Genomic DNA, 12,998 nt, shown 5'->3' on the forward strand with positions numbered 1-12,998 from the left:
TGGGCAAAATCAGGGAACCTCTAAGTGAGTGGTGTGCCCCTTTCCCTGAGTTACTGGAAGGGGCTCTCTAGGTTTTGGCAACCATAAAAGTCAAGGCAGCGATCTGGTTCATATCGTGCACCCCAAGCAAAAGACAGGTTTCAGTTGAGCCATATTCAGGATCTTCGAAGGAGGTGGTGAAGGGTGAGCATGCTTGTTCCACACCCATTCCTACTCATGAGTTGGAGGGTGACTGTTTGAAGCATGGAAGCCTCTTGTACTTGTGGAAGCTTCTGTGTGATGGATAACGAAGAAAAATCTGAGTCACATGGAGAATCTGCACAAGCAGAAGTGGGCTCCTTGCTTCAGATGGTTGCCCAACTTGAAGAAAGTATGAGATGGAGGAAGACTATTCAATCCCCACAGCTCGACCCTTGTGTGTTGCTTTTCCCAGTTCCTGAATGCCTTAAGAAGACAACTAGAACAGACCACATGGGTTGGTTCTCAAGTTCTGATCTGCTCAGCTCATTGCAGAATAAACTGTTGTTTGTTGACACGGCTTGCCGCTTGTGTTCTCTTGCAGAATGACCTCCTTTTCCTCAAAGTCACAAGCCAGTTGCATCATCTCAGCATTAAGTGTGCCATTCATGTGCTCCATGTGAACGGTTTCAACCCTCACTGCCTACGGAGGAGGCCGGCAGACGAGGTGAGAAAGATATCGTCCCTGTTACCATGGATTTCCTTCCTAGAATAAACCTTGTTTATCCACCCTCTCTCTGCTCCCACCTCCTAAAAAAAGAAGAAGAGCAGGTTCTCTTCTGGGGTGAAATACATGTCAAACTTTGCAGATCCGTATCAAGCCAGAAATAATTTAGTGAGAGTGTTGTATGGGAGGAAAGACAAAAGTGCTGCATTTATTGAATGCACTTCGGAAGACGTTTAGTGCATGTTCACATGCAAACACGCCTTGGCAGACTTGTACATTAACACATACTCTGCAGAGGGACAGTTGTCTGACTGCTAGATGGCCAGTCTAGGAGTTCAACATGAGAAGGAAGGAGTGTCATGCTACCCAGATAGATGCAGAGCTCTTGCCCCAACAGATGCTGCCTCCTGCCCCAGATTTTGCACTCTTTCCCCCAACTATCAGGAGATAAATTTATCTTCACACTTTTTGTTATCTGGACCACAGGCTATTAATTACATTCACCTTCTAACACCAGTGTCTGGGCATGTGTGCTGATTCTGAGGGACAGAGGATAAAGGGCCTGAGGGCTAGTTCTTGATAGTTCTCAGGAGATTAGGGATCTCAGGCTTGGTTGTGTGTGTTCAGCCACTTTTGTTTTGCAGCGTTGGCATGCTGAGATTGTGACTAAGCTGGCAGTGCCTGTTCCTGGCAGCACAGAGTCCTCTTCTAAGCTAAGCATTCATTACTCACTCCCATTATTTGCAATTCATTCCTATGACATAGTGGGCTCAGTGGCTTTTGTTTGACGATTGTAGAAACGTAAGGGCAGTTTGTAAAGAAATGCATCTAATGGGATGCGCTCGCCCCCTTCTATCCTTGGGTGCCCCTGCCCACCCACATTAGCTTGGGGGTGTCAGGAGAACTCCCAAAAACAGCATGCAGGGGGAGAAGAGTGAAGAATGTTGCCCTGATGGAATGATCACCTTATTGCAGTGTTGAATTCCTCCTGTATAGTTTGTACTTAGAAGCTTGGCTGGAGGCATTGAAGGCCCTTTTAAAGAAAGGCTATAATGAGTACACACCTCATTTAACTTACTGAAATGCATTACTTTCTGAGCAAAACTCAGCAACACTGCAGGTCGGGGGGGGGGGAATTATTGGCTGCAAAGGAGGAATTGTTTTAACAGCTGTTTTCAAACAAACTGATAGAAATAGTAAATGGACTTGTCGTTTCTGTATCTTAACTATGTGCATGTATGTGTCTTAACTATGTGCATCTTTTCTCAACACAGAATAACATTTCGCCTTCCGAAGTAGTTCAGTGGTCCAATCACAGAGTAATGGAATGGCTCAGATCAGTAGATCTGGCAGAATATGCACCGAACCTTCGAGGAAGTGGAGTTCATGGTGGCCTTATTGTAAGAAACCAGATCTTGCCTTTTACTTCCTATATATGTTTAAAAATCGGTTTTCCTAACCATTTTTTGTACTATATGCTGTGAGCTGAACAAAATGAGAGTGTTGTTTGTTGTGGCAGGAAATGTATTCATTGATTACTTTTAAGCCATTTGACAACATATAAATTACATTTTATAAACTTGTGGTAGCTAAGAAGCTAGTCCCTCACTCTGTTGTCATTTAAGATGTGGATCTGTGAAGTTGAAATTAGAGAGCGGAAATTACTTTCAAATCAGCAATTGATAAAGTGTCAGCTGAACCTCTCAATGGATGGGTGCTGTAACAGGTGCATGCTGGGCAGGACAAATTGTTTTTCAATACAGAACATCCTTCACAACATTGCAAGAGTCAGATGGCTTAGATTGAAGATCAGCAATTGGTGGGGATTAAAAGTAATGATGCTCTTGACAGCAGGTCATATGGGGAATATTTTTGGATTCTTAGCTGTCTAAGGCAAAATAAGCACTATTATATTCTTTGCTAGTGCACTGATTTCTCAAAGACAGCTCATGAAGCCATCACAGTAATCAAGGTATACTCAACTATATTGAATTTATTTGCTATGGCTGATGAGAAAAACAGCCCATTGGGTATGTTTGCCTTGACCTGGAGATGCATATATGTTCAAATGCGTGCTCTGGCTTGCACAATTATTTCATCATTTCAATGAGGTGGTAAATCTCCGTGTGAAATTGGAAGAGCACAACATTCTCCCGCCTCTGTTGGAATAAATTAGAAGGGATAATTACAGACAACAAGCTCTGTAATTTCCCAGAATGCACTGCTCTTTCCTCATCATGCAGATCCCTTTCTAAACTCCGCCTTGTCATCATTATCATAATCATGTTATTATTTGTAGCCTGCCCATCTGATTGGGTTTCCTCAGCCACTCTGGGCGGCTTCCAACAAAAATAAAATGTCAAACATTAAAAGCTCCCCTATATAGACTGCCTTAGGATGTCTTCTAAAAGTTGTGTCGTTCTTTATCTCCTTGACATCTGGTGGGAGGGTGTTTCACAGGGAGGGCACCACTACCAAGAAGGCCCTCTGCCTGGTTCCTGTAGAGCAGAGCTAGCTTCTTGCCTTGATGCCTGTAGAGCAGACCTAGCCAACACGATGCTCTCCCGATGTTGCATTGGGCATGCTGACTGGGGCTGATCAGAGTTGGAGTCTAGCAACATCAGGAGGCCACAGGTTGCCCACTCCTGATCCAGAGCGTTGCTGTCCAACAACATATGGAGAGATTAGAATGGAGGAGCTAAGTCATTCTTACTTAAGTGTGTGTGTACACGTATTCATCTCTTCTTCCTCTGCCTTTCCCTTCCTTTTCTTCCGCATTGTTTTGCTACATTATAAGATCCATGAGGTCCAATGCCCTTGCCTTTTCTTTGATTTTCCCCAAAGAATATCTTTATCTGGATGGTATGAGCAGAATTCTACTTATGAGATGCTCTTTCTGGTGGACGTGGAGAATATGATTTCCAATGTCCAATGCAGCCCCCTCTGTGCACCCTCCATCCCCAAAGTGCTCTGGAGGTTTGGGGGCCTTCCAGAACTGTGTGGGAATGGGACAAAGAACTGCAAACTTCATCTCCCCCCACCTCCTTCCATGATTATGATCAGGTTCCCTTCCATTCACAGAAAGGCAACTCAGGATCCAGGCAAATATCATGAACATACCGTGGTCACGTGGAAATGTATTGTGCATACTAACCTGTAGATCAGGAACTGCAGGCTCTGTGCATGGTTGTGCCTTTAATCACCCTATACAGAGTCTTAAACTGGTGCTACTGAAAATCGCAAATGAATGTTCTGTTAATTTTATACAGCTGATGGTTGCAAACAAATGAAGAGCTGCTGCTTTCTCTCTGCAATGCCAGGAAGCATTCTAAATGCTGCAGAGAAGGGTTGAAGCGCTCAGATAATTCAAAGCAGCCTTCTGAGTGCTCAGTTGCTTAGGGGGCATGTATAAATGCAGCATGTGTGTTATTTTTCCTGACAGATCCTTGAACCTCGTTTTAATGGTGATGCTCTGGCAATGCTTCTCAACATTCCACCTCAAAAAACGCTGCTAAGGCGCCACTTAACCACTAATTTCAACGTGCTAATTGGACCAGAGGCACAGCAAGAAAAAAGAGAAATATTGGAATCTACAGCTTATGCGCCTCTGACTACCACTGCGAAAGTCCGGGTAGGCCACATAGGAAAACAATAGCAACCACAACCACAGGGTTGTATTAAACGGAGTGTTAAACAGAATACTTTGTATCAATGCAAGGATATTTCTTTGTGCAACAAAATATTCTCTGCCCCCTAAATCTGTCCTGGGTAAAGTTTTAGCCCAAGACACAGTCAGTTGCTTTCATTTTATTAGGTTGTTCATGGTTTGTTTGTTGCAGTGTATACATCTTTTTAATCATTATAACATAAAAATGATGAATAAATATATATATATTTTAAAAAATCTGTTCTGGGTTTCCCCCTAACCTTCCAGAGCAGATTTGGTGATGGCACAGACTGTGTATGGAAGTGGGGAAGAATCCCCGTGTGCTGGCACTAATCCTTGGTGGGCAGCACAAAAACTTGCCCACAATTTCCTACTTTGCAAATTTGCAAGCCAGTCTTTGGAAGAGTTGAGTTGTTGTGAGTGTTCTTAATTTCTCAGCAGCAGATTATATATCTGTACACCACAGCCTATTTTAGCAACTGTTATGGCTTACCCCAAAGAATCCTGTTAAGTCTGACTTGGTGAGGAAGCTGGCAATTCTTTTAAGTCTGTAGTACGTATACAACCATGAGACTGAAGCGCATAGCTCATGGCTTTCACACATTGATGCATGTGTTAATACCTGCCAGTTGTTGGATACAATATCAGTACCTGTTGTGTATAATAATAATAATAATAATAATAATAATAATAATAATAGTTTATCTGCTGAGTCTTTTAATTAAGATTGCAAACCTATAGTAATAATACATACCGTATTTTTCGCTCTATAACACGCACCCGACCATAACACGCACGTAGTTTTTAGAGGAGGAAAATCCGTAGGCATGCCACCCGTAGGCATTCCCTCCATAACACGCACAGACATTTCCCCCTACTTTTTAGGAGGAAAAAAGTGAGTGTTATGGTGCAAAAAATACGGTATTTAGTGGGATCTGTTCTTACAAACATTTTGCAGAAAGCAGCACACTCCCTTATTATGCTGAAGTTTGCTTGCTCTTTTAGAAGTCATGGGGAAGCAGTTGTTCAGGGAAGTAGCCCTTAGCATGCATTGATCCAAGACCAGCCCACCTATGAGGCAAAGTGAGTTGACTGCCTCAGGCAGCAGGATTCACTGGGCCAGCAGATCCCAATGTCAATCTTTCTCTCCCCTCCTTTTCCCAGGCTTCCCTGGTGTGGAGGGTGGCATCACTTTGGGGTCTGCCTCAGGTGACAAAATGCCTTGGACTGGGCCCTGCATTCTATGTTTCTCTGAAATGAGGAGTGTATGCAGGGATGGGGAATCTTTGGCCCTCCAGATGGTGATGGACTCCCAGTTCTTATCAGCCCAGCAGTCAGGGTGTTGGGAGCTGGAGCTCAAAGAGTTCTGGAGGTCTACAGGTTCCCCATCCCTAGTTTAATGGCACAAATCTGGGCCAGCAAACACACAGACGGAGCATCCTTCACAGCTCTGTATTAAGTATTGCCTTGACCTGAAACAGCTTCAATTAATTGAAGCAGCAGTTCCTAATACAGTCGTACCTCAGAAGTCGAATGGAATCCGTTCCGGAAGTCTGTTCGACTTCCAAAACGTTTGGAAACCAAGGCACAGCTTCCAGTTGGCTGAAGGAAGCTCTTGCAGCCAATCAGAACCCGCATCGGACATTCGGGTTCCAAAGAACATTTGCAAACTGGAACACTCACTGTTCACGGCGTTCGGGAGCCAAAACGTTCAAGTCACAAGGCGTTCGACTTCCGAGGTATGACTGTACTATACTGTCCCGTGGTCTTTGGATGAAGGATGATGATGATGATTACTAGTACTACGTTTCTCTGATGTTGTACTCTTCCTCCCCCTTCACCCCACCCTGCTTCTCATTCTCATTAGCCAAAGAAACTTGGATTTTCACATTTTGGAAACTTGCGAAAAAAGAAATTTGATGAATCTACGGATTACATTTGCCCTATGGATACCAGCCCAAGTACCACCAACGGTACTCAGAGAAGCTACGGCGCCTACAAAGTGCATAATGCCCTCCCTGACAAAGAATTAGACAAACTGGATCAGGTGGGCCAGGCGGACTGATGTCACTCACCCTCCATCCTCTTCATGCATTCCAAAGCTTACAAATAACCTTTTGTTTCGATTTAACCTAAAATGCATAATGCATCTGCATGGATTTTATGAATGTATTGGGATGAGGCTTGAAGAATCTGATACTTAAAATGCCATCTGAATTATTTTCCATTTGCAACCACTGCGTCATCCTACTCACCTTCTCGAGCCCTTTTTCAGGAATGCAAAAAGCTTTACACAACAGTCGTAGTTGAAGTCCAGGCAGCCCAAAGCCCCAATCCAGCAAGGGTGCTGTGCATGCACTGCTGCTGCAAGGCCATATGTTTATACATATATATATATATTCCATAAGCGCTACCCAGAGATATTTTTAACTTTTTATATTAGCTTTATATTGTAAGCAGTTGTAAAGATGTGTCTATTTTATTCCGAATAGTACAACTGGATTGTATATTTTTAATAAGACATGCTTATTTCATCTGTGCAGTGTCTGCACCACACTGAATGTACATGATATGTTATTAAAGGAGCTAACGATATATCTATAAAAAAAGAAGAATGATAAACAACTTTATCGAACAAAACAATAAAAGTAATGCATTCAGGGGGAAATGTCCCAGCTTCTCACGTTGTGATTATTGTGACGGAATCATGCTTAAAACCTAAGAGAGTTTTTGAAGAGGTTATCCAAATTGCCGCCCTATTGGTAATACTGAGAAGTGTGTGTAAAGTAATTTTTTAAAACCTGAAAAAAGGAGCAGCTGGAGCTTGAGCTTTCTGCAAGGTACAACAGTCTGATGCAACTTCCGTGGATTCTGGTTTCCAAGTCAGAAACAGAATCAAAAAAATGGCAGTAGATCGAAAATACTAATTGTCGAAAGTTGATTTTTTAATTTTTATTTTTTATATGCACGATTCATTACATCTAACACATTTCATTATTCCATAATTTAAAATGTAATTTATTATTTTGTTTTATCTAATGCAAGCAATTTTATCATTATCCATTTGTCCTACAATCTTAGGCAGCCTTAGAACAGGTAGGAAGGAAATGTGCATGTAATCAGAACTGTTTTGTGTGCTTTCATCTGTCGTCCCCCCCCCCCAATTTTGCTTCCCAGCCAAGCTCCTTAAAAAGCTCACAATTAAAATAACACACCCAGCAAACAATACCTCCCACTTCTCCTTAGCTTCAGGCTAAGGATAGGAGCTTGAAACACAGCATTGGAATACTGTACTTATTTCGGACTGGGTTATTTATACATGATCATCTTTGCATCTCCTAAGCAGGAGCCAATCAACTAACGTTATTGTCATTTTTGTGTTCAGCACCTTGAAACTGGGTATTTCCCTTTGAGAGGTATTTTGTGCATTGTACAGTGTTGTTGGTGGGCATTTGCTCTGCAGATGTGTTGCTGAGTAACATACGTGTGCTGTACCTTAATATTTTCTTTCTTTTTTAAAAAATTATTGGTTTTCAAAGTATCAGTGGTTCCTCGCATGCACAAGAGATCTGTTGCGCAAATGAAGGCTCCCCTGCATTTGGGTGGAAGCACTGCATATGCAAAGGCAGGTGTGAAGAGAGTGGCATCAAACACATGGAATTGTTGATTAAAGAAACAAATTTGGTTGGATTCTACCAGTCGTCATCCCCCCCCATACACACGCGCGCACACACACACACACACACACACACACACAGATACAACATACATACATATACACAGTATGCAGGTTTTGCAAATCACATTTTTAAGGTTTGGGCTCTTTGTTATAATAATCAGGCAAGCTTGAATTTGCAGGTGAAGAGGCTGTCTGCTGTAAACTGAGAGCAACTGTGAATTAGAGGGCTGTACGTGTGTAAGGCAAGGAAAAGTTGCAAAGCCTAATACAGACTTGCTGGTAATTTGAGTTTCTAATAGCTTAAATTTACAGTTACAGATAGGTAGCCGTGTTGGTCTGCCATAGTCAAAATAAAAAAATTCCTTCCAGTAGCACCTTAAAGACCAACTAAGTTAGTTCTTGGTATGAGCTTTCGTGTGCATGCACACTTCTTCAGATACACTGAAACAGAAGTTGCCAGATCCTTCTATATAGTGAGAAGGTGGGGAGGGGTATTACTCAGAAGGGTGGTGGGAATGGGAGATTGGCAGATAAGCTGAGATGAGCCTGTTGACGACTCTTAATGACTGCAATAGGTCTTACAGGAAAAGGCAAGGGGTGAGAAGGTGAAAAATGGCTTAGTCATGTATAATGAGATAAGAATCCAATGTCTTTGTTCAGACCAGGTCTCTCCATGGTTTTGAGTTTGGTAATGAGTTGCAATTCAGCAGCTTCTCTTTCCAGTCTATTTCTGAAATTCCTTTGTAGTAAAACAGCTACTTTGAGATCTTCTATAGAATGTCCTGGGAGATTGAAGTGTTCTCCTACTGGTTTCTCTGTTTTGTGATTCTTGATGTCAGCTTTATGTCCGTTTATTCTTTGGCGTAAGGTTTGGCCTGTTTGTCCAATATAGAGAGCTGAAGGACACTGTTGGCATTTGATGGCATACACAATGTTAGACGATGAGCAATTAAATAGTCCCGAGATGGTATGTGTGATGTTGTTGGGGCCAGTAATGGTGTCAATATTAAGTATATAGATAGGTTTGTGAAATGAACGAATGACATCACTGAATATGTTCAAAGCACGAGCAACCTTTTTTCCAGTTATGATGGCAGCATGCTGAATAGTTGAACCTGCATGTATGCATCTTGAAATGTTCTTGACTGCTGGAAAACAGCTTTTTTTCTGAAAATGTAGAATAGCACCCAAATTATGAATAAGGCAAACCCCTTGGATTTATTTATTTTTTTACTTAAGTTACTGCAAAATGAATTGCCTCAAAATTAATATTTTTGGCCCTGCTATCCTATTAACAGACTATATTCAATGGAAAGGTGTCAGTTACTCTGAGTATGGCTAATGTGCAAATACTCAAATTCTAATGTTGCTTTTTATAAAATGAAATTTAAAGTTGGAGAAGAATGACATTCAGAAAAATGACTCTGAAGATAGTAATATAATTAAACCTATTTTTTCTGAAGATAAAAGTACCTCTTGTATATGCACAATGGTTCAGAAAATATAAAGCATGTGGTGTTTGAATTAGCTGTTTTAATTTCATCAAGCTGAATGGTTTTACAGATGGAACATTCAGAAGGAACAGTAATGCAAATAGGGGAACTTTCTCAAGGAATAAACAACCTCACAGTAAGTACTAATTTATCATTCATAACCTCATCGTATGTGCTAATTCAAAACTGAGATGAGGTGTATTGATATGTTAATTACTCATGTTCATTTATATTCATTTATAGTTAAAACTCCTATAAGTAAGACTATATTATGGAGTTCAATTAAAAGCACAAATTTGACCTAAGTAAATTTACATTTTAAGGACTGGAATGGAAATATTTATAGCTTTGTAGATTGCACGTGAAATGAGTTTATCTTTCCTAATGACTTAAGCAAATTTTCAGTCGTATGAGAAGAGAACTTTAGGTTATTACATGCATTTTGCAAAACAAGTCAAATGCAGAAAGGGATTATCTGCATAGGAAAACGTGTTTAATGCATGCCACAATTGCCTTTTGATCCCAGTCTGCATTGCGACATTTGCTGAACTAGCTTTCCAAGGCTATTAGTTATGTACAAATGCCAGTAAAGGACATGAGCCACTGCTTTATTTGTTGAACAGTTACATCTATTTCTCCATACACCTGACATTCTCAAAAGTCAAAGTCTTGTTGCTTATACTATGCATGACCTTCATTCCACACACTATAAACACTATAAATTTCAGGGATTAAATTTGCCTGAAAGCAAATGAAATAGCTAAGCAAATTACTTGTGTGCAACTAGCTTCTACTGTTTCCAATTAGGTTAGTAAACTGGATGTTATATATAATAATTATCTTGAATAAGCTGTTCATAATTTATGCCTATGTAAATCTCCGCTAAATCTGTAGAGGATCTAATCACTTACATCTGTGATTTATGAAGTCTACTATGGTTTGTTTTTTTTCCAGACTATGTTAAGCCAAGATCAGTTGCTGAATGATGATAGATTTTTAACAACAACGTTTGAGGACTGGTGATGAAGATTCCATGTGACCAACACCGCTCTTAATACCTCAGTTGTATTAGGGGATATGACTGGTCCAGGCTGGGTGCTCTGTTTAAAAATATGCCACTGAAATGTGTGAAACCTTTTTAAGTGCTGTTTTTCACATCTCCCACCCCAACAGCAATGAAACCCCTAAGGTCTAGGTACTTAATACATGCAGTCAAAGAACCTATGCAACATTTTTAGAAGTAGTAAAATTAAGAGTATGTAAATATATTTTAAAGCACAGTGAGCAATTTACTAGTCAGTGATCCATTTTCTATATTTTGTACTTGCTCATGGTGCATATTATTGGAATCACGTTAGTTTTCTAAGGTATCACCCCTTATGAATGGTTAGTACAACCAACACCATGTTTTTCTTCCAGTCTGGTATAACGATCCCCTGGTATGATAAATATGCTAATTATTTACTTGACCACTTACACTAAAGCTGTATCTAATGTGTCTCCTGTTGGACACTAACACTCCCACCCTTTAAAGACTATTCCAGTCCAGTATTCAGTTTTCCTCTCTCCCTCCCAACTTGTGTTCTGCATTGTACATGAGGTCTGCAATAAGAAAATGCATTGTCCTTTACTTCATAAGGCCAAGTAGTGAAGTGGTACCCCACTGGCATGATTATTTCTTTCTGTGACATTCTCCCTTACCAGCATCTCTCATATTGGACGAGCTAAAAAAAATCTCCACTCAAGATGCAATGAAAATATTCATTTACCTTAATACTGCATTTCTTAAATGCTGCAGTTTCACTCTTGCAGTATGCTTACAGTGGATTAATTTCTAAGGATTTGTGCTCAATGAGCTTTTTACCATAATAGCTAAAAACAAAACACTTCTCAAAAAATGATGTTTAGAGAGCATGAACGGACCAAATGGACTACCAGAAAGCAGTAAAACCACCAGCTACTTGAAACGTAGATAATATTGTGAGGACTGCCTTCCTTAATAATGCCTGCTATAAATTTAAGGAATTAATTGGAAGAAGGGGGTTACTTTAACTTTTCAACCTAAATTGTGAAGCAAGCAGTGGCCCTTTCATACACCCAGGCTTTTTTCTGTCAAAGTCTCAGTAGTTCTGCAGATAGAATGTTGTAAGCCTGCCACAAATCAGGAGATTAAGATAAGTTTTCCCATTTCATAAATATTCTGGAGGCAGAAGTTTCCACACTAGGGGAAAAAGTTGTCCTTAATTTAAAGCATTTGTATTACCTACTTTCTTCATTGAAGCATTCATGTGATTGTTATTAGGACTGTTGTACTGCACACAGCTGCTTCTTGTTTCCTTTATGAAAATCAGAACACTGTTCAAAAACTGGCTTTATAGCAAATAGCAGTTCCATGAGCATTTTGTATCTGCTTGTTTTGTTCCTAAATCTTTGCTCATGCAGATCTGCTCTAAAGACCTTCAAGCCTGCTCTAGTGTAGTACTGTGGACATCTACACATCATTAGGCAAGGGTACCACCTGCTGGTGACAAAGTTTTGGTCGCAAAAAACACACATTCCAAATGTAACTTATGTTGCCATCCTAATAATAATAGCACAACTCTGAATGTTTTTATTTTGCAAGAGAGAGATCAACATGCAGCCAGCAGACATCCATTGAATCAAACTGTGAAAGCTGGGGTGGGTGGCCGTTTGGACTTTACTATTAAGTAACAGGTCCTTGAATGCTTGTACAAGATGAATACTTGAAGCATAAGCTACTTAATGGCTTTTCAGCCCTGGAGAGCTTTTGAACGTATTTATATCTGTCATTTCTTACAGTTCTTGAGCTAGTGCACGCTCTTAACGTCAAAAGCATGAAAAAGTATGTTGTATGTCATTTTTACAAAGGTGACTGTTGAAGCATATGCATGCATACAGCCTGTACTAGGGTTTGTGGTCTGGATGATGCCACCTCTCTGAAGCAAAGCAGGGCTGAGTCTGGTCAGTGCTTTGGGTGGGTGACTCTCAACGACATGTATGTCACCTTGAATTCCGTAAAGGAAAAAAGGTTGGCACTAAGTGTAAGAAAATAAAATTGGTTAAAAAATGTTCCCAGAAAGGTTTTCCTATTTGACACACAGGTATGAATGTTTGGCTCAGAGAGCTCCAATGTTGCAGAAAGAGTTTCATGAGCAACAGTCAATGAATATACTTCAAGGCTATTAAGAATTGGTGGTGTAATGTTTTGAATATGAATAAGCTACGTCAAGACTTGCATGAGCAATATGGCTCAAATGTATATGTATATATTTCCTAGCTTGTCATCAGTATTATCTAGAATAGCTTATTGTGGCAATGTTTAGATTATTGTTACAGTATGATTAGACAATGTCATAGCAGCTGGGTGGTTAAGACACTGGAAGACACTCCCTGCAGTGTCTTCCAGTGCAGTTTATGCAGGAAACAGACCATATTTGTGTCTTAGTCCAAGTA

At 40.5% G+C, this 12,998-nt stretch overlaps 1 protein-coding gene across 11 annotated transcripts in view; it reads left to right on the forward strand.

Annotated features, from left to right (window-relative positions):
• The window catches only part of PPFIBP2 (PPFIA binding protein 2), a 104,658-nt gene extending 92,042 nt beyond the window's left edge, over positions 1-12,616 (forward strand). For all 11 annotated transcript variants that reach the window (XM_081198203.1, XM_081198206.1, XM_081198200.1 and 8 more), the window contains 6 exons: positions 563-685; positions 1,960-2,085; positions 4,128-4,316; positions 6,220-6,399; positions 9,595-9,660; positions 10,479-12,616. In XM_081198203.1, coding sequence (XP_081054329.1) covers positions 563-685; positions 1,960-2,085; positions 4,128-4,316; positions 6,220-6,399; positions 9,595-9,660; positions 10,479-10,547 — 753 coding nt within the window. In that variant the 3' untranslated portion in view covers positions 10,548-12,616. The remainder of the gene's footprint in view (positions 1-562; positions 686-1,959; positions 2,086-4,127; positions 4,317-6,219; positions 6,400-9,594; positions 9,661-10,478) is intronic.
• The last annotated feature ends 382 nt before the right edge of the window (positions 12,617-12,998 follow it).

This window comes from Podarcis bocagei, assembly GCF_964188305.1.
Source record: "Podarcis bocagei genome assembly, chromosome: 1".
NCBI lineage: Eukaryota > Metazoa > Chordata > Lepidosauria > Squamata > Lacertidae > Podarcis > Podarcis bocagei.